The sequence below is a fragment of the Dama dama genome, chromosome 1 (assembly GCF_033118175.1).
Source record: "Dama dama isolate Ldn47 chromosome 1, ASM3311817v1, whole genome shotgun sequence".
Classification (NCBI taxonomy): Eukaryota; Metazoa; Chordata; class Mammalia; order Artiodactyla; family Cervidae; genus Dama; species Dama dama.
In genome coordinates this window covers 36193915-36220813 of record NC_083681.1, presented here as the reverse complement: position 1 = coordinate 36220813, position 26899 = coordinate 36193915, and the positions used below count along the sequence as shown (strand labels likewise).

Genomic DNA, 26899 nt, shown 5'->3' with positions numbered 1-26899 from the left:
GCTGCTCTTCTGTCCCCCTCCCTCCATCTGGGCCTGGCACCCATCCAGGGACATCCTCGTACACCTGGTGTCTGCCACTACTAGGGGCCTTAGTAGACAATCTGTGTCCCCTCACTTGACAGTAATCTATTTAGCAGTAACTGTGGGGACTCTCATGTTTTTTCTCTGTAACCTCAAAGCCCAGCCCAGGGCCCAAAATACTGAGGATATTTGAGAAGTGTTTGTTTAGTGAGTCTGTGAATGTAACAAAACCAGGTGCGCTGGCTGTGCTCAGGACCCGAATCCTCTTTCTATGGGGTAAAGGTCACAGGCTTCAGAGCAGGGGCTACGGGACAGTGTTTAGATAGGTCACAGGCCCTCTAAGCTTCTAAATTTAGCTTCATTCCAGAGAATCGAGGCTACTAAACAGAGTCACAGCAGTACATTACACCTAATTTTCCTTTTCAAATTGCTCTTTGTGAGAGCAATGCTTAAGTCCATTCAGAACATTAACTATGAGTCCACAACTGTGGGTCCAACTAAGTCACCAGAAAAAGTGAAGTTAGTGGGCACTCATTCATTTGAAAGACTCTTGGCATCAGAAAGGAACTGATGGTCACCCAGGCATCTGACTCCCCTCCCATACACTCAAAGACACCTACGCTCAGGGCTTAAGATGACTGGACACAGCTCCTGTGTTCCCTCCTGCAGCCTCCCTTGGGATGCTATAAGAGCTGGCCATGTTTCAGGCACTACCTCTGCATCTCTCAAAGAGGAGGGTGCTGGGGAGGTGGGTGTTTTGTTCTAATCCAGATCTAGAATGTTTTCAAACATCAACACCTTGCCCCAAAGTAGAGCCACCCTCATATCAGGGCTACAGTGGAATCTCAGGACATCCCAGCTCCTCCAAGGTGACCAGGAACTGCTGCTCCATCCCCAGGAACGCATGCTCTAGGGCAGCCCTCGCCATGGAGGCAGACAAGTGAGAATGGAAACAACACAAGCTGGTGGCAAGCTAGGCAAGCCCCCGCTCCGCCCCCCGACGGCAGCACAAAAGATGGAGTCACAAAACACTACAGATGGAGGCTCAGCCTGGTGCACCAGCCAAAACGCTGAGGGAGCTTCAGTAGAAAGAAAATAAACCGAAAATGACTTGCAGGAAGCCTGGGGGCGGTCAGGAGAGCCCCTGGTTAAGCAAGTGATGGAGTCGGCACTGAGCCAGAAGCAATGGAATGGCCCCGCCTGGAGACACAGATCAGGTCATCTTACGCTTCTCCTGGGCCGACAGCCCCGTGCTGACTTCTTCAGCACTTTGTAAAGCACGTTGATCAAAGGTTCATTATTTTTTATCTGTTCCAAACAGAAAGGCAAATACAACAAAACGTAACAGGTAAGACATCAAACGACATTTGAAGGAGCCAGAATTTGGGGACGTGGCAAGGGGAAACCTTAGGAGGATGTGTGTTGTACAGTTTTAGTGAGTGGGTCTCAACTGGTTATGCTGCTTCCCAGCCAGTGGGCCTTTCCCGATTTCAGTTCCCTCATCTGTAAGCCGGCCTCCTAAGCGCTGCCTGGAAGATCTTCGTGAGAGGGCTGATTTCAGTGCCCATGTCCTTCCTGGTTCTGGAGGCAAGAGGGGACTCTGCTTCTGCCTGCATCCTCCCTCATCACATACTGAAAGATACTGAATCTGTGGTTTAGCGTGAAACCATGCATTAGCCAACATTTTCCATCTTGGGTCTCTCAGACTCTCACCGCCACACCTAAACAATTGTCTTACCAACGACGCCAAATGCTTCCAGCTCCTTTGAGGGGCCACTCTCCCCACCTGCTAAGACTGGATCTCATCCATGCCTCCACTGTGGTGATCATCCAGGAGCTTTAAAAAAATACTGATGCCTGAGTCCCACTCCAAGAGAATTTGGATGTAACTGGTCTGTGGTGGGGCCTGGGCACCGGGATTCCTAAAAGCCCTTCTGGGTGAGTCTAATAGGTAGCCAGGAGTGGGAGCCACTACACTAAAAAGGGGTTCTTAAACTCAAGCATCCTTCAGAATCACCTGGAGGGCTGTGAACATGCAGATTTGCTGGGACCCATCACCAATGGTTCTTACTAAGCAACTCTAGGGTGGGACCCAAGATTTTGCATTCTGACAAATCCCTAGGAAGTGCTGACACTGTCAATCTGGGATCACATTTTGAGGATCACTGCTTTGAAACCATGTTTCTCAGCCACAGCTACACATGAGAAACACCTAGGGAGTTTTTGTTTCTTTCCTTCCTTCCCTCCCATTCTTTCCTTCTTAAAGGGTGATACCTGAGTACTACCAATTAAATCGAAGTCTCTAAAGGGTAAGACCCAAGCATCCATATGCATTTAAAAAACTCACCTGGTTGCTCTAGTTCATGACCAAGGTTAACAACCTCTCTCCAGAATAACAGACCTCAACTTTCTGTGCACAAGAATCCCCCCAGAGCTTGATTTTTAAAAACATAGAATTCTGGGCATCATTTCCAGAGATGCCCAGCATCCTCCAGACCTGCAATTTTTTAAATCAAGCTCCCAGGCCATCCTGAAACAGATGATGTCCCAGACCATGACTTAAGAGAATCTGCTCCGAAAACAGACTCTGAACAGAGAAGCCCCAATCTCAAGCTCAGTCAGAAAAAGTCCAGAGACCAGGCACCTTGAGCCACTGATAACATCCCTCACCAGGGCCAAGAGCCTCTCTGGGGCTGATGGCAACTGCTCCTCCTAATGTGGCTGCAGGTACCCTCCCCCCACCTCACTTTTCCAGCTGTGCTTTCCAGTTACATAAAAATAATTCAAACTGTCAATAACTGCAAACCCTCACACCTGCTTTTTAGACCTGGCTCAGGTGTAGGGTTCTGAAGAGCAGAACATTAATGCCAAAAATACAACTCAGTGAATACAACTTCAGGGCAGGCTAAGTATCAGTACATGGCACATGGAAGAAAGGAAGCAGGTGTGAAGTTAGTCACAGAGTTCGAATCTCAGTTGCCTAACTTTGCAGAAATTACCTCTCTGGGTAATTTGATTAGTGCGGTGGAATAATAATTCGTATTTGCTCACAGAGGATTTAAGTGAGACGATGAACATCAGGTGCACAAACATTGCCAAGCAGGAACAGACGCTTAATCAACGTGAAATCCCTTCCACCCTGGCAACACCAAGTAAAATGCCAGGGAAGTAAACATTTCCGAAGAACACTAACACACAGCATTTTTAAGACAGGGGACTCTGCTTCTACTTGGTCCTGTGGCACCCCAGAAGGAATGCTCACTTTAGGAGACCGGACTCCACAACACGTGGGCAAGCACACACCACCAACTGGCTCTGGAAGCCAAGCATCAGCTGATGGGACATGGGCGCAGGATCCTCAAGTCTGTGGCATTTGGGATAGAGACATGGGGGACCATAGGCCCACCTGGTGGGGGCAGGGAGACTGTCTTTCTCCAGAAAGGCTTAGCTCTCCTCATGAGGACCCAGGAGGAACCTCTCCCAAGAAGCTGGTCACAGCAGGGGTGTGAAGAGCATCTCCACGCCCAGGTTGGGCTACACACCCATTCAGATGTCAACCTTTCTGAAGGTGACTCACAGCGCAAACCCCGGCATCCTTCCCCACACGTGCTGCTGGTAAGCCAAGTGTCTCTCACCTGCTGGTGCTGTCACTGGGGGACGGGTTCTCTAAGAGGAGCTTAGCAACTGGAGTAACAGCTATAAGAGCAGGGAAGTGCTGGCATCAACACAGCTGTTCTCCATGACAAACAGCGACAATTTCCAATCACGAGCTACTGTTTTGGTCACGGACATCTCCTAGCTGGTAAAGACAAAGGATCCACCTTGCCTCTCTCTATCACATCATGCACATTTCCTGGCAGAAAAATCCCAGTTCAGCTCCATAAAAAACCTAATGCCTTTGGGTCCACAGTAGTAGAGGCGGTATTGTAAAAGCAGCTGGGAGGTAGGGGGTTTAAGAGCACCAGTTTCAGAGTCAGTGCTACACCCAAGTACAGATTCCTCAGTGACTACCTACACGGCCTTGGGAAAATCGTTTATTTCTTTGAGGTTCGGTTAGTGAAGACTATAACACCACCTCCTTTATAGGGCTACTTACAGGGGTTATGTAATAGAATAGAAGTGAAGTAATACATGGTGACTGACACGCATACCCTCTGTGGCTATTCAGCTTCTGTGGGGAGTCAGGACTCACAGGGCCTTCTGGCTCTGCTCCATTATCCTGTGCCTCAGTTACCCCTCACCTCTCTCTCAATCCCTTTAGCTCAACGCAGGTTTGATCCCTGGGTCTGGAAGATCTCCTGGAGGAGGCCATGGCAACCCACTCCACTACTCTTGCCTGGGGCAGAGGAGCCTGGTGGGCTGCAGCCCACGGGGTCACAGAGTCGGACACGCCTGAAGACACTTAGCACACACACTACAGTCTGTAAACAAACCTGAGCTGGAGCTTCTCTCTAGGACCCGCTGTGAGATCAGCTATCCCACACAGACGAGAGTCAGAAGACAACTATTCCTGTGACTCTGGCTCAGGCACTTTATTAGTTCCCTCACACCGCGCACCAAGCACGCTGAAGAGTTCTACAAGGTACACTTGTGCTGCCGTGAGGCACGCCTCTCCCACAGGCCCAGATAACATCACGGATGCTCTACAAATATTTCTGTGTGGCCTGCATGGCCCCGGAGCCGGAGTGAAAGAAGAACTGAATGGGGGCACGGTGAGGTCAGGGAACAAGGATGTGGGGACACCCAGAGCAGGTGGAGATCGTGGGCTGCTGATCCTCGCTCCAGGTCAGACAGGGGAGGTGGGCATGGTGGAAGGACCTGCCCAGGATCAGAGTACTGGAGGCTGGGCTGGATTGCCCATCTGGCCCATGCCACCATGTCGGAGCACTTGCCATCCTGAGGCCTGACTGCCACCACTGACAACACTCACTCATGTTCTGCGTGACCCAACAACCACATAAGCTAGAAGACATCCTGGTTTTGAGAGAACCCTCTTTGTTTAGCTCATCTGTGAAAGCCAAGTCTGACTTTTGTTCACTGCACCTTCCTTCCTAAAGCCTAGGACAGACAGGATTGTCCAGGAACCTGGACAATCTGCCCCCACGTCCCCCAGCCCCAGCCACACCCTGACTCCCACCATTCCCTTCCCTTTAATTTCAACCAACCCAAGCCCTGTGGTCCTTCAAGGCTCCAGACACATGCCGCCTCCTCCAGAAGCCTTGCTGACACATCAGCCCACAGGGATCCTCACTCTCTCAGATCTGAGCACTGAGCCAGACATATCTTTATACCCTCCTTGGCATAAATCTGTGTTATTTCAGGATATTTTCTTTCCCCAACCCAGAGCATATGGAAGTTTCTCAAGGGAAGAAAGCCTCAGTTTTTCTCTTGCCTCTCCCCCAGTTTCTCCGAGCTGGGTATAGCACAAACGCTCAAGTTATTAACAGATAGGCAAGTTAACTGAGCGATTCTTAATCAAAGGCCTCGATCTTGCCTCAGAGTGGGGAGGCCTCTCATCTGCTGCCTGAGGACACAGCATTCATAATCCTGCTTCTGCCAGGCTGGATGACAAGCCAGGGTTAAAAATAGGTCAAGCCAGGTACCCTGGGGGCCGAGGGAAGCATGCCCCTGTGGCTGTCACCTAGGTGTCCTCCCTTGGGGCCCCTTGCCCGCCCTCTCACACCCACGGTAAATTAAAGGTCACATTCCTTCAGTCTATGTCCTGGCTCAGGCATAAGAAGTGCTTTTCTCAGTGGGAGCTTTTGGAGAGCTGTGGGAACGAAACAATAGCTGCTCTCTTCCCGGCAGAATGCCCCTCGCTTCTCCAGCAACTTGCCCAGCTCTCTCTGTGCTCTGGAGGTTGATTTAGAGCCTGAACTCCATCACCTACAGGGAGGGGTCTGGTGTTCATCTCCTAAACACGGGTGGAAGGCCACAGCACCCCTCAGGGCCTCAGGATTCCATGTGGTACCTGCTCCCCCAGCAACAAAACTGAACCACCGGTGCCTGAAAACACACGTCAGGGACACCCTGTGAACCAAACCGACCCCCACCCTACTAGTGGCTCTGAAGAAGCAACTCGGTATTATTTGGAGAAACCTTGTGGTTCTAACCAAGGACAGGAAGAGACCAAGAGCGTGTGCCTTCATTTTGTAAACCAGAAACCTGACAGCAAAATTCATGAGAAACTAAGAGCCCGGAGTCTGAGGCTGTAAGAAATAAAGCTCTTCTGAGAGGGACAAACTTCTGGTTATAAAATAAATAAATCACAAGGAAGTAATACACAGCATGGTGACTATAGTTATCAATACTACATTGCGCATTTGAAAGTTGCTCAGAGAGTAGATCTTAAAGGTTCTCATCACAGGAAAAAAGAATTCATAACCAAGAATGGTGATGGATGTTAATCAGACATACAATCACTTCCTAATACATACAAATGTCATTTTGTTGTACATTTGGAACCAATACAATGTAATATGTCAATCATATTCCATTTTAAAAGTGAAATTTTCAAAGCCACAGCAACCAAAGAAAAAAAACCAAAAACAGCAGAACAAAACTTCCCCCTTCCGATTCAGACAGGAGACATCTTCATTTGAAACCCAGATTTACAAGACCTGCAAGGCCTCTGGCTTTGGGGCTGGTCTCTGATGAGGCTGACACTCTCAGAAAGGTAAGCGCCAAGGAAAGCAGACCCCTGAGGCCACTCACCTTTAGATCCAGGTACTCCAGGTCTTTCTTCAGCTGGAGGTAGGTATCGTCAGCCTTCAAATGAAGCAGAGAGAGAAAAAAAGCCAGTTATAAAAACCCAAAGGTGTCCATTCCTCAGGGCTTCGAGAGTGAATCGTTTACACAGTGCAGCTTCAGGGACAAGAGACCACAGGAGAACAACACATCCGAGCCACAGGGGAAGCACAAATGTCTCGGTGCAGCTCAGAGCCCCTCAGCATGGCGGATCTCACGGGGCCACCGTGTGGGGACAGCCAGCGTGCCCCCACCATGGGCTGAGGACAGTCTGAGGGGGAGGAGGGGGCCAACACATATCCCATCAGAGGGCTAGGACAGCAGCGCAGCTGAGGCGGAGGTGCGCTCCAGACACAGAGCTAGAGGGGTCTGCCTGGAAGAGGACATGCTACGTTCCAAATCTGGCTGTCAGACCTCTGCACTCCGCAGAGGAAAATGACCCCTGATTGGTGCAGACTGGTGCCCGGAAGAGGCATGGAGATGATGCAGGTGACCCAGGGAGGTCCCCTTAAGACCTTGGGTTCCAGGAGGATAAGCACCTGAGGCTACATAAAGTCCCCTGGAAATTCTGGCTCCATCTGCTCAGCATGGAGTCAAGTTGGCTGTGCTGGGAGCTAGATCAGGCAAACTGACCTGCCTGCATCATCTCTGACAGTCTGTTGAGTTCTTCAGTATAATGACCAGAAGCAGTGAGAATAAGGAAAAGACTCTCTGACTCCCTAGAACTGGTGCTTTCCATGTAATGGGTCACAGAAGCTAACTGTGAGGCAGAGGGACTAGGAAAGCTTCAGAAAAACAGTCCCGGCACTTTCTCAGCCAGCTCAGAGGCCTGTCAGCAAGCCAGGGCTGCGAGGGTGGTCTGGGTTTAGAGCTCTGATGTAATAACAACAAAAAACAGGGACTTCGCCACTGGTCAAGATGCTGTGCTTCCACTGTAGGGGGCATGGGTTTGATCCCCAGTCAGGGAACTAAGATCCCAAAAGTTGTGTGATTAATTTTTTTAATCCCCCAAATTAAAAAATAGACTACAGGCTTGCTGAAGTATTTTTTAAGAATAAATAAATAATGCTAAATGTTTAGGCAGTGCTTTAAAGCATAAGAAGGCCTTAAGGACCACGGCCAGGGACACTAGTGGCTTCCAAGATCTTATTTCTGACCCTAAACTGTCTCCTCACCCATTCCTACTTGCTTAGTCAGCCCAGTTCCACAGCAGTAAGAGGGAGAGCGCTGAGCAATGTTATTAAAAAATCACCCAAATTCACAACTTAGGATTTTTGCATGTGTTGCCTTAGATTCATTTTTCCAAAGACATTTCCTAAGTCCTTCAGGTCCCACTAAAATAGGACAGGTAAGGAAGGTGACAATCCCTCTCCCTCCTCATCTGTCCTCTACCTACTTCTGTGCAGTGGGGAGGCCAGCCTTGTGTGGACCAGCATTTTCTTTAGGATGATGTTCAGGATGCCCAGGAGAACGACTGCCTGGCCACTCAAGGAGCTTGCCTGCAACCCCCCATGTCTTGGAAACACCGTGCCAGATAGGACCTGCAATTAGGCTCCGGCCTTGCATGCCCCTGACTGCAGGATCCTGGGCAAATCACTTCCCCACCTGTCTAACCTAACCTGTTCCAGGTTACTATGGAGTTCACCAGGCTAAGGGGTGTGAGGATGCTCTGACAATCAGCAGGGCACTGTCCAGATGAGAGGGCATGATGCCCTCTCCTTCTGGGCTGACACACACCTTTCAGCATCGCAAGGAGTGCCCAAGGTGGCAACAAGGGTGACAGCCAGCACAGCTCTTGGACGTGACCACACACCAGCCTGGCAATCACTACTCACAGGCAGAGAAGCCACAGTCCAGGTCCCTCACACCCCATGCAACCTCCCCTGCTGCTCCCAAGCACCAGGGGCGTGGGCCCCAAGACGGCCGCACGGTGTCCGGCAGTAGCATCCAGAAGCGAACAGGCAGGAACAAGGGAGAGAGCCAGACAGCAGGACAGGACAGACTAGAGCAGGGGCACGACGGAGCACAGGCCAGCATGGCACTCCCTGGTCCCCAGGGTGGCCCCCAGCCCTGAGAGGGCCCATCAGCGCTGACCTGGCAGGAGGGAAAGGTCAGCTGGTGCTGCAGTAACTGGCCGATGGCGAAATTTCGCACACTGGCCAACCTGGCCTGGTGCTGCCGTAACTGGGTGAGAAGCAGTGAGAGCTCCTCCAGCTGCGGGTGTGCAAGACACATCGTGAGGAAATGAGCCACCACGGGAGCACGACGCTATCATTACTCTTCACCCCGCTGCCGGGGCAGCACTGATGTGACACGGGTGAGTAATTATGGCACTAATTCTGTCATTAGGACAAATAAAGGCACCGGCAGAAAGGGGGATGCAGGAAGTAGTGTGTATCAGGAAACAGCCACCAGCAGTGCAGCCTCACCCAGACTTGAACTTTGAAGACAGGGAACTCATCAAAGCCAACGCAGGGAAGAAAGGAGAGATGCCAACAGGCGGGGAAAGGCAGGTGGCTGGAGAACACTGCCCCAAAAGAAGACACACCACATCCTCCTCCATTCCACATGCTCCTCCACTTTCCCCAAGTTCTCCCGCCGACCTCGGGAGACCTAGTCCCAGCAAGACAGGCCTGGGTAGCTCATTTGACTTCTCTGAGCCTCAGTTCCTTATCTCTAAAATACAGATTGCCTCTGACTGGCTCCTGGGAGAACCCTGATGAAACGAGCCCTTAGCAGGCTGGATCAGTTCAGTCACCCAGGCCGAGAGAGGAGGCGCTGCTTACCGATTTTCCGTGTAAACTGGGAGCGCTGACAGTGTGGGTCATGTAGCCCATGGAGGGCATGGAGCGTCGGTCCACGTGAGAAGAGTTCTGCAGGAGAGGACACAAGACATCACAAGGGGAGCCAGGCAAGGCGGCAGGGCCGGGGCGGAGCTTCTGCCACTCACCACCGTGGCAGCCGAGCCAGGTCAGGGCCCCTCTCTCAGCCTGACTCTTCATCTGTCTAACGGAGACCCACACCTTCCGCACTGGGTCACGACAATGCCTAACTGTGACAGACCCTCCAAAGCTCAACCGTAAGCCAGGTTCTTAAAAATAACTGAACTGGTTGAACACAGACATCTTTCCCTGCCTTCCAAGCTGAAAGGAAGTAGAGTTTGAGTTGTGTGACCCTGTGCAAGTAACTTCACCCCTTAAGGCCCAAGAGTTCTCATATGTGAAATGGGCACACAGGGATCTCCTGCTTTCCAAAAATTTGTTATATGCCACTTTGATTTTACAAAAGACCTACCTTTAGTACCTGTTTTTTGATAACTGAAATCCAGGGGGAGATTTTCGCTTTTACAGAAAAAGGTAATTGCTTCTTTGCTTTAGGCCCTCTTGGCTTACAAAAGGTTTCATAGGAATGCTCTACCAGCAGAGAGGAGGGCACCTGAGGAAACAGCACCCACCTCGCAGGCCTGTGGCTGAAATTAAAGCCTTTAGTGCTGCACCCAGTGCTACAGTGCAGAACTGCACAAGGGTTACCTAGCATCGCCCTGTATTGCTCCAATTCGTGTTCAAACCACGTGAGGCTCTGGCACCATGAGGCTGGCCGCCCGGCACCTGGGCAGGGCCTCCAGAGTCTCACCTTGGTGGCAGGGCCCCACGCCTTCCTGGGAGAACCCCCCAGCGAGATGTCTACGCTCCTCCTCTGGTCCGGTGGCTTCACAGTGACCCTCTCTGCGGGCGTGTGGGGCCACCGGGGTGGGAAGGCCCTCGGGGGTCCCGGGGGAGGGAGGTCCGAGGGCGACGGAGGCACGGAGATGGAGCGGGGCACCTCTAACATGCTCCTGCTCCGGCCCTGCTCGGCGAACTCCGGGGAGCCGGCGCAGACGGGGGCCGTGGGGCTGCCGTGCCGGAACTGCTGGCGCTGCTGCCACTCGTAGAGCTGCCAGACGGTGCCGTCCCGGTGCGCCCGGCGCTCCTCGCTCGACATCTTCAGGTGGCTGGCGCGGTCCTGCGCGTACTTGTAGTCGCTCGGCAGGTTGCGGGGAGGGGGCGAAGAGCCCCCCGAGGGGTGGCGGCTGCTCCTCGGAAGGGTCTGGTAGTTTTCTGGGAAGGACAGGTGCTGGCTGGGACCCTGGCGAGGGAGGGTCTGCTCCGGGGGCAGGCTGGGGGGAAAGGAGAGGGCAGGTCAGGGGACCCGCAAGGGGTCTGCGGGGCAATGCCACAGAGCCGGGCCCTGAGGGAGCCCTGCTGGAACCCCAAAGAACAATCGACACAGACGGCCGGCACTTCAGTCACTTCCTCCCGGAGCAGAGTGCTCCTAAACCACCTTCTCCAGGCCAACTTGCAGGGTCAACCCCCTCACCAGGCCGACTTGGCCGCTCCACTTCCGGGGCAGCACAATTAACCTGCCTCTCTCCCTCTCTCTCTCTCTCCCGCCATCGCTCAGCTCCTCCCTCGGGTGTGCTGATCTCTAGGAAACGCCTCACAATTTCCCCCAGTCACCAAGATGCTCCCGGCACCAAGTTCTGAAGCTTCTTAAAGGAAGTGGCTGGCATCATTCCTTCCTTTCCCCATCATTCTAGTCCAGAAACTGATTAATGACTGCCTCCCAGACAACTTGTCTTCAGTTGGTAAAGAATCCGCCTGCAATGCAGGAGACCTCAGTTCGATTTCTGGGTCGGGAAGATCCCCTGGAGAAGGGATAGGCTACCCACTCCATTATTTTTGGGCTTCCCTGGTGGCTCAGCTGGTAAAGAATCTGCCTGCAATGCAGGAGACCTGGGTTCGATCCCTGGGTTGAGAAGATCCCCTGGAGAAGGGAAAGGCTACCCATTCCAGTATTCTGGCCTGGAGAATCCCATGGACTGTATAGTCTATGAGGTTGCAAAGAGTCGGACAGGACGGAGTGACTTTCACTTTCACTTTTCAGACAACTTGGAGACCTTTCTATCTAGTCTCCCTGTTGTACACAGTCAGCTGCTTGGATCCAGTCATTCCTGTGCTCCAAAACCATCAACGGTTCCCTGCTGCTTATGAAGCAAATTCTAAACCCCTTCTCCTGATACTCACAGCTCTCTAGCACCTGACCTCAACCCGCACCGTCCTGCTGTTTTCTCACTGCTCCTCCTAACCAGGCCAAGATCAAATCACGGCAAGTTGAGCATCAAAGGCCCAACATTTAAAAAGGCGCCCCCTCTCAGTTGCACCCCTGCCTCACCCTGACCTTGTCCGGCCTCCTACATACTTGGGCAACTTGAATCCACTGGCTGTGTGATCCTAGGCAACTTACCTGACTGTGCTGCCTCAGCTTCCTCACCTACAACCTGCGGAAGGAACCACTTGCCTCCTAAGGCTGAGCTGAAGAATGAATGAGACGGGCAGAGACTGCAGGCTCCATGAGACGCAGACAGCACCTTCACCAGCAGGTGAGCCCTTCCAGCTTTCCTCTTATTCTCACAGTCCTGTTCCTCTTTTCCCTACTTGCATGGGCTCATCTTGCCTACTGCCAACTTTCACTCATTCTTCAGGACACACACCTCTTCCACGGAGGCCTTCTGCAATGCCGCAGACCTCGGGGTTCCTGCCCTGCTCTGACCTAGTTACTGTAGGGTCTGTAACTTTTCCAAGGTCCTGCATTGATGTAACCTTTTCCTGCTTGTAAGCTGTCTCTTCCCCAGCCATGCCGTAAATCCTTGGGGGGCAGCAACTGTGTCTCACATTCTGTGGTGCTGTCCACGGTCTGAGAAAGTCCTGATGCATACCCAGCCCTTCAACAAATACTCCGGCACACAAAAGCTGGATAGGATCGTGAAAACCACTACCAACCAGCCATCTTATTTTCTAAAAGAAAAATTGAGCAAGGGGCCAAGTAGAGGGTTTTATTAAGCCTTGAATTTATTAAGCCAGTCTGAGGCAGCATGATGTAAAAAGGACAGGTTTTTAGAATTAGGCCCAGGTTGGAATCCTGACTCTGCCTTTATCAGTTTTATCTAACAAGCCTTTATATTGTGCTTACCAGGTGCCAGACCTTGTTGTAAGCCAGTCTACTCACAGCATAGTCCAGCAGCCTCAACACCACCTGGGAATTTGTTAGACATGCAGGTTATCAGGCCCCACCCAAAATCAGAAACCCTGGGGCTGAGGCCCAGCCACCTGTGTTTTAACAAGCCCTCTAGGGGCTCATGTTAGAGAAGTGCTGTTCTGTGCTTAAACTCACTGCATCGCTTCCTACCTGTAGGACCTCAGGTTAGTATCTTTTATGTCCTCACTCTCCTTACTGTAAAACGGGGCTCATAAGAACCATTTAATAGACTGTTGTGAGGATTAGAAGTAGTTGTCATTCAAAAATGGTGACTTTCGGGACTTCCCGCATGGTCCTGGGCCTAAGACTCTGAGTTTCCAGTGCAGGGGGTGCAGATTTTGATCCCTGGTTGGGGAAGTAAGATCCCACATGCCCCATGGTGAAACCAGAAAAATAAAATAGTGACTTTATTCTCTTTTTATTGTTACCTTTGCAATTTGTTGTTGTTTAGTTGCTAAGTCATGTCTGACTCTTGCAACCCTCTGGACTGCAGCCCACCAGGCTCCTCTGTCCATGAGATTTTCCAGGCAAGAATACTGGAGTGGTCTGCCATTTCCTCCTCTAGGGGATCTTCCAGACCTAGGGCCTGAACCCCTGTCTCCTGCCTTGGCAGGTGGATTCTTTACCACTGAGAAGCCAACCTCTGCCAACTAAGGAAGGTGATTTTAAGATCTCTTTAGCACAGACTCCTCGAGCGTGTCTGCTTGCCACCAGGTGGCAGGTTTGCTATGGATTTCTCAGAGGGGACTGTGTTTGAGGAAGGGGCAGTGTGGCAGAAACCAGGCCAGGGGCTTCCCCCTGAGAGTTCTGACTGTACTAACCACCGTTTCCTCCACCTGAAGCAAAATGCAAACTCTGCAAAGCAAGTACCAGCCTTGCTCACCCCGTAAACCCCTTCAGTCTGGCTCTGCAGCCCATTCCCCATGCTGGCCTATGGCGACCAGGTGGTCAGAGCCCCTTTACCCACTCGCTCACACGGCGCAGTGCCCCAAAGCCCCCAGCTCATCCTCTAGCCTGTGCCCTCTGCTAATACACTGCCTGCCACCCCTTCAGTGCTGGCCATTGGAGGGGTAACTCCAAAGACCCCAGTGTAATAGTAAGTCCTAGTGTCAGAGGCCAAAACACCACTAACAGATGGTAGGGGGAAGGACACAGTGGACAGGGTTGTAAGATGAGGTAAAGGTCCCCCGGGAGCAGGGAGGAGCACCCAGAGCAGCTGTCCTAAGAGCAGACCCATTTGCTGGACCCCAACCTCAGCCTTATCCAAAAAGAAGACTCTACACCTCCTGCCCTCTGCCATGGGCCCTCCCTGTTCCAAAAGGCATCTACCTACATATTCTGATACAGTCCCTGTAAAATAGTCATATCCAAATGTGAAATCAGTTCTTATAACCAGATACTTATGCAGCAGATGGCCCTCACCTGAGCTTCCACACTGACTGCACAGGCCTTTCACTTTTCCTTGTGGTAACATCTGCATCCCTGACTCTACCCCCACCCCTGCCTTTTATTATACAAGTATGCATTATTTTAAATACTAGGAAAACATGAAAGGCTAGAATTTCAAATCAACCTCATAGAATGTGGTAAGATTCTAAGGCTGTATCAATCTGCCCTTGCAAACCACCATTCTAAAGGAGTTTAATAAAGTGAAATATAATAGACACCTTCATGTACTGAAAGAACTGTTAGAAATAATTCCTTGTGAGGTCTAGAGTCTCGAATACGAGATCACATTACAGTTCAAATAACCCTCCTTGCCAAGTCCAACGTGCTCTAGCTAATGAGATTAGCAGAGTCTCCATCATACAGAGCATAGATATCCCTCTTCTGTATTTTCAAATGGAGAAGCTTCCTTTATTAAGCAGCCAGACCTACTATTACTTGACTGTAAGAGATTATAAAAAACATCAGTAAGGGGAAAATAAAGATAACTCTGATATGTAATATGCAATCCCTCTCATATACACGTGAATAATCAAAGACTGAGTGCTCTGTTGACCTCAGAGGCTGACAGCTTTCTTCTCCAAGGGTCGTCTTCAACCCCGAAGCCCACCGAGCACTGCTTCCAACACAAGGCTGAGATTCCACTCACTCAGTGCACAATGACCTCCAAGGCCAGTGAGCTGTTTTCATCCACAGACCTCATCTCTGCCCCTTAGATAAGATTGGCTCCATGTCCTAGGGACAGTCCAACACCTTCCCCGACCACCTTTACCTCCTTGCAGTTGGCTTCTCATTCTTTAGCTCCTTGATCTGCCCCCAGCCCCCAACACGTGTAGCAGAATAACCTAGGTCTGTGGGCTGCCAGACACATCTCACAATCGCCACTTATAACTGCATATCATCAGGTGCACAACTTTTGAAAGTCATTTCTGCATCCCCGTCACAAAGGTTTACCACTGGCCATGCCTTCTTTCTGGTTCCCTTCTGCCTTGCCCTCCCAGTACTCTGCCTCCTGACCTAACTGCAAAACTCCAGCTCTATTATGAAGGTCCACCCACCTAAGGCCCTTCAAGCAGCTCCGTGAAACCGAAGGCCTCTGCTACTGAGTGCAAGACCAGCAGAGACTGACGTTTCAGATTCTCCTTCCAGGTGACAAACCTCCTCAGAAAGCACCACATCTAGGAAGCAAGCTGCTGACTGGACTCATTCCAAATGAATCCCCCCTCACCATACCCCGGGTTTTCCTCCCCTGTCTCCTACTAGACTTCTTTAAGCAGTCTCTCTTTTGCCCACCCCCTGGGACTGAAGATCCTCAGGCTTCTGCCGTTGAAAAGTGAAAGTCACTCAGTCGTGTCTGACTCTTCATGACCCCATAGACTGTAGCCCACCAGGCTCCTCTGTCCATGGGATTCTCCAGGCAAGAATACTGGAGTGGGTTACCAAGCCCACCTCCAGGGGACCTTGTTGACCCAGGGATCAAACTCACATCTGCCAGCATCTCCTGCATTGCAGGAGGATTTTTTACCCACTGAACCACCAAGGAAGACTCAAGTCTGCCGCTGGTCCTCTGCTACTGTTTCCTCCAAGCCAGTTATTCTCAACCCTGAGCACATGTTAGAATCACCAGGGGTAGGGGGTATTTTGAAAACTCCTGATGTCCAGGCTGAAATTGGGATCATTAGAATCAGATTTCCAGGCAGGGGACATGGGCCTCAGTAAATGTCAAACCTCTCTCATATATTGGTATCACCTGGAGAGACTTTAAAACAGACTGATGCCCTGAACTTGCCCCAGACCAAAGAAAGCAAAATCTCTTGGGCAGGGCCTCAAATGACCAAATTGTGCAGCCAGAATTAAAAACCAGCTGCTTGAAGCATTCAACCCTGGGTGATCTCAACTACTGCCTGGGCATCAGTTACCACCTCCATGGCAATGACTTCCAAATCTCTCCCTAACCTGAACTCACATTCCCTAGAACCTATTGCTTATTTCCACATGGCCATTCCACAGGTACCACATTCCTCTTCAAGCTTATTCCTCTCTCCCATGCTCAGTACCACACCTAGCTATTAACCAAGTCAAACATTAAGGTTAACCTCAACTCCACCTGTGGCCCTCCTCACCTTCCAGTCCTGGATAAATCAGTTCACTAAGCCCTGTACCTACCCAATCTCAGCATCCATGTATCCTATCCATCCCATCCTCACAATCCTCACCATCTTCACTGCTTTCACTGAGGTCTTCCTTGCCTCCTACCCAAAATATGACCACTTCACACTTGACCGTGTTCTTTCCAGACTCTACTCCACTTAACTATCTTCTATATGGCCACCAGAGCAAGGAGTTAACTGAATACAGTTTTCAGAGATAATATGAGGGTGGGGAAACAGGGACACTTTTGGCGGGGGTATAAACTGAAATAACACTGTTGAAGGTCAATTTTGTAAAATCAATCAAAATCGAAAGCAGATATATCCTCTGACTTAGTCATTCTACTTTAAGTAATCTGTTCTTCAAGTATACCTGGACTTATTTGTAAAGAGAGTTGGCCATGGACATTGACTGCAGCATAGTTTGTAATAGCAAATGTTAACAATCAACCTAATCTTCCATCAACAGAGAAATGGTATAAAGATCACTGTAGATGAATATAATGCAATATTCTGTACCATTTCAAATTAATAATCTAAGTCTATATGTCTGATATGGAAGGTGAGCCAAGATATATTAAAATATCTATAGATTTACTGGTATATTAAGTGAAACAAAGCAACATGAAGAACATGGATTTTTATCTTGTTTTTAATGCAGTGGTTGGTTGTCAGGGAGTAGATCTAGGTTTCTGAAATAAAATAGAAGGGCACTTATTTTTTAGTATTTACCCATTGTTATTATTTTGATTTCTTACCTTATTAGTAAATTACTATTTGAGGGCCCTGAATTAAGGGAGATTTACACATCTAGCTCTGAGTTTAGTGATAAATTAGTAATGAGTACAGAGAAAACTATGGTCCAGCAGTGAATATTTATATTTTACATTATGTAACTATATAAAAATTGACTAGTGATCTAAATAAAAATGATAGCTATATTATAAAGCTGGAATAAGAGTAAGTGTGTTTTTGGAAAGGAAAGGCAGAGAGGGGAATAAGAGACTTAAATCTTTACTTTCTAGAGTAGAATGTCAATAGCTAACTAAAACTGAAAAATCAAGAAACCAAGCAGTAAAAATATCTTATTTGGAAATAGATAAATACTGAAAACTACTAAAAAAAACTTGACTGTGTAGTCTCATTTTGGATGGCGGTACATCAGAATCCCCTGGGAAATTTCTTCACCATGTACATGGGTCTGCTATGTTAGAACTGGGAATAGGTAAGGAGTACCTGACCTTAGAATTAGGTAATTAGATTAGATTAAATTAGATTACCTAGTCTTGAAATTCTCCCCAGCTATCCTGATCCCTCTTCCCTGCCAATACCCCTTCAAGCCACTGTCCTAAATATTAAAAGCTATCATGCCACACTCCATTTTAAGTTCATCAGTGGCTTTTACCAGCCTCCAAGATTAAATCCAGACTCTTCATTCAGGCTTATCAGGGCCAAACCCATTCCCCTCCTCTCTGCTTCTATTTCTGATTTCTCTTGCTTTTACCTGCCCTAGTCAGCCCCATACTGATTTCAGTTCCTAAGAATTGTTATATATAAGAGGAAACAGCTAACTTACCATGAGTAGCTTCTGCCCGACACACCATTTCCTCTGTTGGCTCTCCCTTCTGTTGTAACACAAAGTGCTGGGATACCACCTATTCACTCAGGGCTCCCCATCAACATGTCCAACCAGATGCCAAACCTCCACACCACAATCCACATCCACCTGCTTCCCAGACGTCTCCCCCACTGGAGATCTAATAGGTTCTCAAATTTAAATGTCTAAAATGGAATCCCTGATTTGCACCCCCAAACTTGTTCCTAAGACTTCTCCTTCTCAGCAACCACACAGAACAAATTTTGTTCAATTCAAAATTTGACGGATCATCCTTGTTCCTCCCTTGCTCTTATTCAGCACATCCAATTCATGGACAGGCTTTTCTGTCTCAACCTTCAAAATGTACCTCAAATTTATTTCTTTCTGTTTCCACCATCACCAGGATGTCACCATACTGGACTACTGCAACAGCCTGTTCCCTAGGCTCTGATCTTCTTTGTGAATCAGATCACACCATTTACCTGTTCACAACCTTCCAGCAGCTCCCCCTATTGCTCTTTCAAATAAAATCCAAATTCCTTACCTTGGAGTAGAGGACCTGCACGACACAACCCCTGCTAGTTTCCAATCTCACTCAGCAGCAAAGTCACTCAGAACTACCTCCTAGGGGGTCTGCTGAGCCAGGCACCAAGAACAGCAGCTTTCCCCTTACGTGTCCTAGGGCAGCAGCTGTTTTCAATAAGACACAAAATCTGATCAAACAGAACTGACACCCTGTCCGTGTCAGGAGGGAACTGGACAGAATCTCAGCTCTAACACCGAGGGCTATCCTCATCTGACCCACAAGGTCGCCCACCTGCTCAGGGAGCTTCCATTGTGAGTTCTCCACCACTTAACCTCACAGCAGACCACCTGGATCAGATTACAGACTTTCTGAATGGACCACAACTTTGCTGTCTTGTCTCCAGTCCGAGGCTTGTTTTAGAAGCCTGAGGATGGTGAAGGGGAGCTGGTGTCTTCACAGTTTAGACAACACACAGTGGCTTCTTAGGACACTGGGGAAGCTGAGTGACCCTGAATTCTGCACGTTCAGAAATGTGTCCTAATGAACCTAAAATTATAAAATACAGACAGCGCTTTGCAAATAGCAAGTGATGTCTTCCCTCTAAATAATTAAAACCACTTCTTGAAGGAATGGGTACAATAAAGCCGAATGTCAACAGTGCCTGAGCACTTCCCACACCTGGAATTAAAAAGGGATCTCTATTTACTCTTAACTGCTACAACTATATCCCGGATGCAGAGAAGTAGCGAAGTAAGAGGAGACGACCAATTACTATCTATAAGCGGACAGTCTCATGGCATGCTCCCTGGGACATGGGGAGCCCCAACTCCGTATATGATCTCGGGTGAGCTTGGCAGGCTCACGGACAGGCTCTGAACTCTGTTTTTGCCACTGATCTGTGTGCCCCAGGCAAGTTCCCTTACTCCTCCAAGCTCCAGTTTCTCTGTTTATAAATTGAGGCTCTTACCCTTCCTTACAAGGTTGTTGCAGGGATTTATGGAGATAATGGGATAAAGAGTTTAAGGCCAGCTCATACCCAGCCTGTGCTGGGGAAGTGATAGCTACTGTCACAACGTTATTACGCTCGCTAGCAGCAGCGATCCTGAAGCTGTTACTGACCTCCTGCCGTCCCCCTTCTGGGCCTTTGCCCACTGCTCCACTTGGGCCAGGCTGCTCTTCCTCTGGCTGTGCTTCTCAGGGTTGGTCCTGGAAGGGAAGGCCCGCTGGTACCCAGCAGTCCCGTTCTGCTCTCCCGGGCCAGATGTGACGGGCAGCACACCATTCCTCTCCGCCCGCTGGGGCTGAGCCTGCTGGCCTCTTGGGCCGCTGGGTAAATCCACGAACAAGGCGTCCTCTTCAACTTGTGAGTACGGGGACCTGGCCTTGTTCCTGTCCCGCTTGCCCTCCAGTGGGTCCCTGGAGCGGTACCGGTCTTCCTCCTGCTCCCGCCTCTCGAATCCAAAGGAATCCTCGTGGCTGCGATGAGGACAATCCCTTGCATGTCCGGGTCCCACGCGGCCACACTCTCGACAGGACTCTGCGTGGTTGGCCTGGGGGACCGCCTGCCGCTCCACCTTCTCCGTGTCCCTGCAATGACAACAGCACGTTCAGCCCAGCCCAGACCAGAACCCCTAGCCAAGACTCGCCAAAGAACACACTTTACACTCCAATTAACTCCAGGCCTTTGCATGGGCTGTTGCCTCTGCTTGGAGCCCCTTTCATGCCTACTTCCTTATGCTGCTGGCTTAACTTCTATTCCTCTGGGATCTGGCTTAAATGTCACCTCCTCCAGGAAGCCACCCTACACACAGTCCCAGTCTAGATCAGGATCTCAGCTGACTCCACTATCAAACTAATCACACTGGACCATAACTGCGTGTTTACTCATCTAGTGCCCAAGTAGGCTACGAGTTCCTTCAGGCCTGAGGCCCAGCTGGCCATTCATCGTATGCCCAGAGCTTCCACATAATGATGGTACAGAATAGGAGCTCTATAAACACTACTGAACAAACAAATGGTATATGTATGACAGTCTCATGCCTTCCCCTTTTGCTGTTTGTCCACCTGTCTGTCTGGGGCAGGTAAGCTTGGATAGAAAACTCCTGAGTCCTGGGTCTCCCCTGCTGGCATCCAGCACAGCCCAAAATACAATGAGCAGCATAATTAACAGTCTTCCAAGATGTTGAGTGAAGAGTCAGCACGGCAATCTCTCTATATGGCCACTTATCTATCTTGTCAAGGAACTGCTCAAACAGGAATGTAAGAACACTGACCTAACAACAATTTCCTGCAGTATTATTAGTCAGATTTCAGAGATAAGGAAACTGAGGCACAGAGAAGATAAAATGATTTGCCCAAGACCATCCTGCTGAGAAAAAGAGGCACCAGGACTTAATTTCAGGCAGACTGCAGAGTCTAAGCACTGGAGCTGTGACTCTCTATTGCCTCTCCACCTGTTTGTCTATGATCTGCACACATGAAGACCTGGAAACTATACAGGACAAGGGGGTAGTGGTGACAGGTGAGGATGTGGGCTGAGCCTAAAGAGCTTCCAGGGCATAGAGAAGAGAGCCTCTTTCATGGCCCATCTCCCACTGGAAGCTGCCTCTCTCCCCACTCCTTGGGTCAAAGATGTATCTGCATTCTCATTACTTGGAACCAGGGACACAGCAGCAGCTCCACAAGCTTAGCAGAATTTAGACTGAGGAGGCAGGGGAACACAATCCAGCCTAGCTCAGAAGGACCAGAAAAATTACCAGGGACTCTTGGACAGGCAGCCAGTCGACTCATAGTCCTCGGTAAAAAGGTCCTGGCCTTGATGTCCATCACTTCTTGAAATGGCCAAGGCTGAGGGTTCAACAGAAGAACGAACAACAGAGGTGCTGCTGCATTTATATCTCGATGGCCAGACCTCAGGTGTCCTTGCAACAACCTCAGAACTTAAACTACCAATAATCAGTACAGATTCAAGGCAGAATCCATCCAGTCAGGGAGTTGGTTAAAATGTCAATATAAAGTGAAAATACACCCCCTAACACAGGTCTACTTCTTCATGTGTGCTGGCCTGTCAGCCTTAACACAGGCATGGAAACGGAGAAAAGCAATTCCATACCTCATGTCCGTGCATGTCCTTGTGTGCTGTGCGTGCTCAGTCATGTTTGATGCTCTGTGACCCCATGGACTGTAGCCCACCAGGCTCCTCTGTCCATGGAATTTTCCAGGCAAGAATACTGGAGTGGGTTGCTATTTCCACTCCAGATGATCTTCCCAACACAAAGATTGAACCCACATCTCCTGCAATTGGGAGGCAGATTCTTTAACACTACACCACTTGGTAAGCCCCATGTACTCATTACTTTTCCATGAAAGCCCAAAGCTTTTGGGGGGAAAGAATAAGCTTCTTTGGACTTCCTCTATCCATCACTAGGAGACATCTTTCCCCAATCTCCCACCCCTTCTGCTAACAGAGTTTGAATTTTCATTTGGAGATCATCCTACCCCACTCTCAGTACTTGTAGTTTATGTCCTGCTGACTCTACTTGTCCCTTTCAATCTGAGGCTCCAAGTCTCAGTGACTGGCTCACAGGCTGACGCATTACCCAATCCAGGCCAATCAGGGCTAGTTCTGGGACTCTGGCTGGAGCTGGTCTTGAGCTGCTACAACTACATAGGAAACAGCTATCTAAGAATGAGGCTTCCCAGGTGGTGCTAGTGGTAAAGGATGCCTGCCAATGCAGGAGATGTAAGAGACATGAGTTCGACCCCTGGAAAGGGAAGATCCCCATGGAAGAGCGCATGGCAATCCACTCCAGTATTCTTGCCTGGAGAATCCCACAGACAGAGGAGCCTGGAGGGCTACAGTCCATAGGGAAGCAGGGTCAGACACAATTGAAGTGACTTAGCACACACACATCTGAGAATGAAAGCAGATGGAGAGAAACAGAATCTTAAAGACTTGTCCTGAACTCCTAGATTTAGCCATACCTAAACCAGATATATCCTTGGACTTTTTGGTTGTACATCAATAAATTGTTTCTCACTTAAGCTAGTCTGAGTTTGGGCTCTGTTACTCACAGTAGAAGGAGTCCTATTACATCATTTTATACTGACATATTTAGATGGTGACTTTTAAGAACCTTTCCATTCCTAAAGTCCGGTGGGTCTATAAGCTCTAGTAGAAGAAACATGTGAAATATTCAGGGGCCCACACTTTTAAGAAAAAGTAACTCTTTTTCTTTTTTTGGCTGTGCCACGTGGCTTTGTGGGATCTTAGTTCCCTGACCAGAGATTGAATCTGAGCCTTCAGCAGTGAAAGCATGGAGTCCTATCCATTGGACAGCCAGGGAATTTTCAGAAAAAGTAATTCTTACTCTAAGTTTTTAAAGGGACATCTCTGTTCTACAAAGTACACTTTATAAATCTTAACTTTGTCTTTCTTTTCACACCTTGTCATAAAAGCCATACAGTGAAACAAATATGCACCTAAATGGAAGACACTAGAATTGAAGGGAAAAGCGGGTTTCTTCAATTGACAGATGAATGCATAAAGATGTGGTACACATATACAATGCAATATTACTCAGCCATTAAAAAGAATGAAATAATGCCATTTGCAACAACATGGGTTGACCTAGAGATAATCATACTAAGTGAAGTAATTCAAAAAGAGAAAGACAAATACCACATGATATCACTTACATGTGGAATCTAAAATATGACACGAATGAATCTGTCTATCAAACAGACCCACAGACACGGAACAGACTCATGGTTGTGGGGGAGGGGAGTGGCAGGAGGGAAGGGTGGGATGGACTGGGAGTTTGGGATTAGCAGATACAAACTATTACACTATTACATATGGAATGGATAAACAATGAGGGCCTACTGAATAGCATAGGGAATTAGCAGATGCAAACTATTACATATAGAATGGATAAACAATGAGGTTCTACTGAATAGCATAGGGAATTATATTCAGGAACCTCTGATAAACCATAATTGAAAAGATTATGAAAAAGAATATGCATATATATATGTGTGTGTATATATATATGTGTGTGTATACAATATATAATACTGAATCACTTTACTATACAGAAATTAACACAACATTGTAAATAAACTATACTTCAATAAAATAAATTTTAAATTAAAAAGAAGAGGATTTCTTCAACTTCAGAACCCAAGGGTTATGGGTACAATGTCTTAGCCCAACCAACTGTAATGAGGATTTTTCTTTCAACCTCCATGTCTTTACTGAGAACCTATACATTCCCAATGAGGCGAGCACTTAGTGATATAGTATAGAAAATAGCCTCTGCTACCAGAGCCAGACAACCCTAAAGCCTGATTTAATCACAGTAACCACATTTAACACTGTTGTTCTCTTGAGCTGACCCCAAATCACGGAATTTGCCAGTCTTTTCTAACCCTGGAGTTAACTTATAACTATAAATCTTAATCCTTACTGTCTGTGTATACATACGAGTGTACACATCCCAACACATGCCAATACATCCTAAAAATAAAGCTGACTGAGAAAGATAAAACTTTTTTCTCAGAGAAACTTTTTTCTCAGATTTATACCAGCATTTACTGCAAAACAAACCCTAATAGGGTGCCTAAAAGAATGGGAGTCTGCTTGCCACCCGGCCGTAAGACTTGGGGTTATGAACAACAGCTCCTATTTCCACAGCTGTTGGGCCTTACCCAAGATAAGATAGATGCCTTTGTGTCCAAAATGATCAGGCTATGGCTACAGGTAAAAAAGGTGAAGGGAGTGTTCCCGACTCCCCTACCTTACCTGACTTAAGCATTTAACTTACTAAGTTACAGGATTTAAGGCAAAAGTGTTTTTTGGTCTTCTCCCTGTCTCTTTGAATTCCCTGCAATGTAACACATGACCTCTCAAATCAGGAGACCTGTCACACAAGACATCTGCAGCGCTCAATTTAGCACGGTGGTGGGGAAAGAAGGGAGCACCCCTCGGCTGTCAGTGACTGTGTCACTCAGAGAAGAGGCCGTGCACGGCGCTGATGTTCAGCTGAGACGACAACAGCCCGTCCTGTGCAGGTCATTACTACTGATGCGGGCACCTGGTATCACTGACTGTCTAAAACACAAGGAATTCCTGACTTTTGGTGATCATTGTGGCCACATGTGTCACTTTCCAAGCGTGACAAACCCAGAGTGCATAGGATTAGTGCCAGTTAAACCTGGATTCAACAGCTGGCTCCAGCCCATAGAAGCTGAGTGACCTTGGGCAACTCCCTGACCTCTCTGGTCTCAGGTTCCTCATCTGCAACGTGGGGACAGCAACCCCTACCTCCTTGGGTTATGAGTAATAAAGGAGAAAAGGCACAGAAAGAGCACCACGCTGGGTCTGGCACCTAAAGAGCGTGTGTTAGTTGCTCAGTCGTGTCTGACTCTCTGTGACCCCATGGAATGCATCCTGCCAGGCTCCTCTGTCCATGGAATGGAATTCTCCAGGCGAGAATACCGGAGTGAGTTGCCATTCCTTCTCCAGGGGATCTTCCCGACCCAGGGATCAAACTCGGGTCTCCCACTTTGCAGGCAGATTCTTTAGTGTCTGAGCCACCAGGGAAGCCTTTAGCACATCATCAGATACAAATGTACTAGCTTCCAACATCTTTTCCTTCCTTGACCCCATTTTTTCAAAGCGGCAATGTACCCAACAAAAAACTCACATTTCCTAACCTCCCTTGGAACTGAGGGTGATCATATAACATAAATCTGGCCAATAAGATGTACGCAGAAATTGTTGGATGGGTCTTCCAGGAAAGCCTTTAAAAGAAAGAATGCTTACCCGGCTTAGCTAACCTTTCCCTTCTTCCCACCTAGAACTTAGACTGGAATGCAAGGTGACAAAAATGAGGATGAAAGCCACCTGTCAAAACCTGGATAGAAAGTGAGAAAGAGCCCAGGTCCCTGACAGCATCATGGAGCTACTGTATGAGCCAGAACTAACTAACTGTGGATTCCTGTTAGCGAGAAAACTAAAACCCAACTTGATTACGCCGCTCTAAGTTGAGTTGTTCTATCACTGGCAACCAAACGTAATCCCTGACACACGGGGCTGAGACCTGCCCCATCCATTTTCAGCACATGATAGCAATGCTTTATGTCTGCTTAGAGAAAATCCTTGTTTTCCCCTGCAAGTGGGAAGAGCACAAATCTCAGGCTGAGGATACTTCTATCTTATTCCTGTCTTTCACAAAAACTCGGAAGTTAACAGATCATACCAAGCAGTTGACACTGATTATTATTTTATTCTGCCTCCAAACCCTTTATTTCACCAGGAAATAAGGAATAATATTTACTTCTATCTTCATGTTACACAGATACTTTACACACACAGAAAATCTCATGCAAAGACCTGAGCGAGAAAAGGAACCACACACAGCTTGTAGGGACTTAACTGGACCTCAGTCCTGTTGGCAGACACAGCCCATCTGTCACGGTCCCACTGGAGGATCCCTCCCTACTCACCATACCTAAATGACCAAACTAACAGCCCAGGAACAATGGTCAGGCCACTGACATCCTTGGACTGTTTGTCTCAACATCAGGTGGCAGGTGTTCCTGTCCAGCTACTGAATGGCACTATACTCAATGTTACATGGCAGCCTGGATGGGAGGGGAGTTTGGGGAGAATGGATTCATGTATGTGTATGGCTGAGTCCCTGCACTGTTCACCTTAAACTATCACAACAATGTTAATCAGCTACACACCAATACAAAATAAAAAAGTTTAAAGTTTGGGGGAAAAAAAAAATTCTGTCCTGGAAAACCAGCTCAGCCAGTGTCAACAGATGCCAAGTCCTGAGCACTGACCCCAAGGCTCAGGAGGACAGTGAGCTCAAAAGCTGAAGCCCACCCTGCGCAGTCCACAGCCTTGTGTAAAAGGCTGAAGCAAATGGGTCCAGAGTCTCTAGGAAGCCCACAGGCAGGCTTGCTCACTTGAATTAGTTCCTAAATTTGATGACGGAAATGTCTGGAGAAAAATGGAGACAAAGTTGGTTTCTTCTTTTCCCAGACTTAACTAGGGCAGTTCCCCTGGGATGGGGGAAGATAGCTGGCTACCTTTCAGGCTCTGCTCTAAATAAACAATAGGTGGGTCTGTCCTCCCCCAGAGAAGAGTGAGGCTGAAGGGCAAGTGAAACACCACACTGCCGAGCTCAGGCCGTCACTCCTCTCAGCAGCGGCCACTGGCAGAGTCCCTCGTGAAGTTTTAAGGACCTGGCAAACCAGACAAAGAAGGAAGGAAGGATGTATAATGGCTGCCAGGTCTCCTCACTTTGTTCATCCCTGCCTGGA

The 26899-nt window shown here is 48.6% G+C and overlaps 1 protein-coding gene across 6 annotated transcripts in view; it reads right to left on the bottom strand.

Moving 5' to 3' along the window:
• The window catches only part of PLEKHA7 (pleckstrin homology domain containing A7), a 213709-nt gene that overhangs the window by 27880 nt on the left and 158930 nt on the right, over window positions 1-26899 (bottom strand). For 5 of the 6 annotated variants that reach the window (XR_009693577.1, XM_061146728.1, XM_061146734.1 and 2 more), the window contains exons 10-13: window positions 19682-20149; window positions 10402-10924; window positions 9555-9641; window positions 6736-6789 (exon numbers count right to left, since the gene is read on the bottom strand). Coding sequence is in view for 5 of the 6 variants with exons in the window: in XM_061146728.1 (XP_061002711.1) it covers window positions 6736-6789; window positions 9555-9641; window positions 10402-10924; window positions 19682-20149 (1132 nt within the window). In the remaining variant the exon portion in view is untranslated. The remainder of the gene's footprint in view (window positions 1-6735; window positions 6790-9554; window positions 9642-10401; window positions 10925-19681; window positions 20150-26899) is intronic. The other variant, XM_061146765.1, reaches the window with a different exon arrangement.